At 42.9% G+C, this 3,252-nt stretch overlaps 2 protein-coding genes across 6 annotated transcripts in view; one reads left to right on the forward strand and one right to left on the reverse strand.

Annotated features, from left to right (window-relative positions):
• Positions 1 to 2,274, forward strand: part of man1b1b (mannosidase, alpha, class 1B, member 1b) — a 16,812-nt gene extending 14,538 nt beyond the window's left edge. For all 5 annotated transcript variants that reach the window (XM_024260121.2, XM_024260124.2, XM_024260123.2 and 2 more), the window contains one exon: positions 306 to 2,274. In XM_024260121.2, coding sequence (XP_024115889.1) covers positions 306 to 512 — 207 coding nt within the window. In that variant the 3' untranslated portion in view covers positions 513 to 2,274. The remainder of the gene's footprint in view (positions 1 to 305) is intronic.
• Positions 1,581 to 3,252, reverse strand: part of dpp7 (dipeptidyl-peptidase 7) — a gene marked incomplete in the record, with an annotated part of 16,808 nt that continues 15,136 nt past the window's right edge. Inside the window, 2 exon segments of the mRNA XM_024260127.2 lie at positions 1,581 to 2,594; positions 2,672 to 2,742. Of these exon segments, the coding sequence (XP_024115895.1) occupies positions 2,483 to 2,594; positions 2,672 to 2,742 (183 nt within the window).

A 3,252-nucleotide genomic window follows, 5' to 3' on the forward strand; every position in this document is an offset into this window, starting at 1 on the left:
TATTATGTGTAATTGTTTATTTCATTTCTGTTGGTAGGAAAACAGTTTGATGTAAAGGAAAAAAATTGGCCTTAAAAAAACTTTAATTAATTGTGTTGAAAAAAATAGCAAGAAATTGAAATTGTGACTTTAAAACTGTGAATCGAATCGCATCGCTGCTTGACTGAATGGTTAGAAAGAGACATTCTAGGAAACAGTTTCCACATCTCTAGTTCATTTCCTCCCTTATTTCATTAGTGTAATCTGATGCTTTTGTAAGAAGTGACAGAAATGCTTGGCTTGATCAAACGTGCGCTCGTCCTCAGGTTTCCTCTGGGGGCTACACCTCCATCAACAACGTGCGCGACCCTGAGTATCCCAGCCCCAGAGACAAGATGGAGAGCTTCTTCCTGGGAGAGACGCTGAAGTATTTGTACCTGCTCTTCTCAGACAACAGCAGCCTCATCAGCCTGGACCAATACGTCTTCAACACGGAAGCACACCCCCTCCCTGTGTGGCCCTCCTCTGAGTGACCCCACTGACCCGTCACCCTGACCTTTGCCCTTCTGCAAAAACCTTATTTATTTATCTGAAGCTTGTTTTTTTCAAAGAAGGAATAAGGAGTGATGATGCTCTGATGATTTTCTTCCTGAGCAGACTGTTTTCTGTCAGAACAGGTTGTTGAAGCTTTTTTGATTTAGTTGAAGCTGTAAACTGAACCATCACTTATGAAGTGAAGCCATTCTGACCGTCAGACTTTGAGCACCCGGCTCAGACGGGAGGAGACCAGAGGATCTCCTCGTCATGGTGGAAAATGGCCAAACTGGGTGTTTGTTTTTGTACTCAAATGTATTTTCAGAAGCACTAATTATTAATCTGTGAAGCCATCAGGAGCTGTAAAGTTGCTGGAGAAAGCTGAAGGTTTGTCTGAACGTTCGAGAGCTTCTGGACTGAAGAGAAGTTTGCCGTTTCCTGAACAGTTTTTGGGGGGTGGACTTGTGTCGTGACCGTGGTGACACGTCTAACAGAACTGATGTGAAGCTTTCTTCAACATCTACTGCCATCTCTGGAGACTCAAACACTGTGAAGAAGCTGGTTTTCCACATTTTTACTGCCACTTTTGACTAACGGATTTCTAAAGTCACATGAAAAGCCTTTATCTGCTGGAACTGGAAGGAGGACAGTCCATATCTCCAACTGAATCCTTGGATTTAGTCGCAGGAACGGAAGGAGCTGATATGCATTTCAACCTGCAGAAGTGATGCTGGTCCTTCTGCTGTTTTTAAAGCTGTAGTTGTAGGTGGTGGTAACCTGAGCCACTTCTTCAAAGTGCCTCTGCAGTTCTGATGCGCCTCAGGCCTGTGCATCATGCAGAAAATGCTGGGTCAGCATTTTAAACTCTTAAAACACCTCTGTTACCTTACTGTAAGAGCAACGCATGGGGAGGGGTCCTCCTGTCCCGGGGTCAGGGTTAACTTTTCAACCGTTTACACGATCAATATAATTATTGTGTTAACGGTTGAAGTTACTATGTTAAAGATTTTGTGTTTAAGCGTCACCGGCGACACCTCGGGTGTTAAAGGGTTAATGCCGCTCTTTTGTTTGTTTTCCAGACTTCTGTCTGTCTAGTTCCTGATGACCAATGTTTTTGTACTTCTGTATTTTCGGTGGAGGGTTGTTTTGAAGGAGAAAGACTAATATATACAATAATATATCCTCAGCATCAGAGCGAGCTCTCCTCTTCGTGATTGAAGGAACAAATGATTGTACGGCGTGTTTCCGTCTCGTGTGCCTTCAGACGGCGAGCGCTGGGTGTGAGCTGAGGTTACACGGTGGTGGCGGGTTCCTGATGTCTTCAGTGCTGCATCTAAGGGCTCTGACTCCTGACGTCTGTCTTTAACTCTTGGGCTAAAAAAAGTGTATTTTCCTCCATTGACTTCAAAGAGAAGCCATTCCTGTGACGCTGACACTTGAAAAGCCTAATGTAAACCATGTGATGTGAAATCTTCTTAAAGGGATTCTTCTAACAGGCCGCTGTGAAGCACACACACCTCTGTCCTGCTGAAGTGAAAGATGACGTCTGCTTGGACTCATCAAATCCCACAAACTGTAAGAAATGTGAGCTCAGCTGTTTATTTTAGGAGGGAGGAGCTTCTTTCATGTCCTTTCTTCCATAGAAAAGTACTGTTGATGTGGGAGTGGCTCTCATCTCAGAGACAAAAACCCATTTATATAGTTTGAGAAATCATTTTTATTGATTACATTTGTGTCTGAGTCAATAAATGAGAAGATGTCTGTCTGTTTGGGTGATTTCTGGCGTGTAATAAAGTTTTATGATTCAAACATTCGCAGTTCTTTATGAAGGAACGTGTTCTGAACGCACTGATTCCTGCGGTTCTTCGGTTGATTGGTCGGTTCCTCCTGCAGTCACTCGATCCACACCTGTGTTTCCACAGGTGAGAATGACGTCTTCAGAGTAGATCTCAAATCAGTCGGCGATCTTTCAGTGTGACTGCCGGAAACGAACCCTTTCCATCTTTACCCACGCTGCAATAAGCTCCGCCTCCATCTTTCTGGCTTTGACAACTGACTCTGGATCAGCAGCGTTGGAGCCTCTGCATGACGAGGCAGAAAGGAAATGCATTCAGACTGGGTTTAAAAGCTGTGCCGCACACAGGAAGGGGTGTTCTACCTGAGGTCCAGGTGATGGGCGCCGTCGGAGATGTTGATGGCGATCAGGGACGGGCTCAGGGAATTCCGCACCTGAGTGGCAGAGAGGAGGTGAGGTGGGGCAGACAGAAACGCCATCACAGGATCCGTCCAAACCAGGTGTCAAAGTCGAGGCCCGTGGGCCGGATCCGGCCCTCCAGGTAATTCTATCCGACTCTCCAGATAATTTTATTTTATTGTTATTAATGATCAGATGTTATCTTGCTCTTATTTCTAACATGTATAATTTTGACAACAAATATTTTTATGGAGAGTAAAATATTGAAAGTTATTGAAGGTTTAAGTTGATTTATTCTGGAATAATATTCCTGCTGTTTTTTTTTTTTTTTTAAGTTACGGTTCTAAAGTTTTAAAAATTCTGCTAGGTTTTTGGACTATTTTGGCATTTACTTAGATTTTTTTGGCTTAGCTAATATTTCAGCAACATTGGCTAATTTTGGCATTTTTTTTTTTAGATATTTTGAAGTTTAACTATTTTTTTCAGCAACATGTTAGTGGTTTTGGCTAACCTAAGTATGTTTTTTTAAGGCTAATTTGGAATTT

Source organism: Oryzias melastigma, linkage group LG9 (genome assembly GCF_002922805.2).
Source record: "Oryzias melastigma strain HK-1 linkage group LG9, ASM292280v2, whole genome shotgun sequence".
NCBI classification, from domain to species: Eukaryota; Metazoa; Chordata; class Actinopteri; order Beloniformes; family Adrianichthyidae; genus Oryzias; species Oryzias melastigma.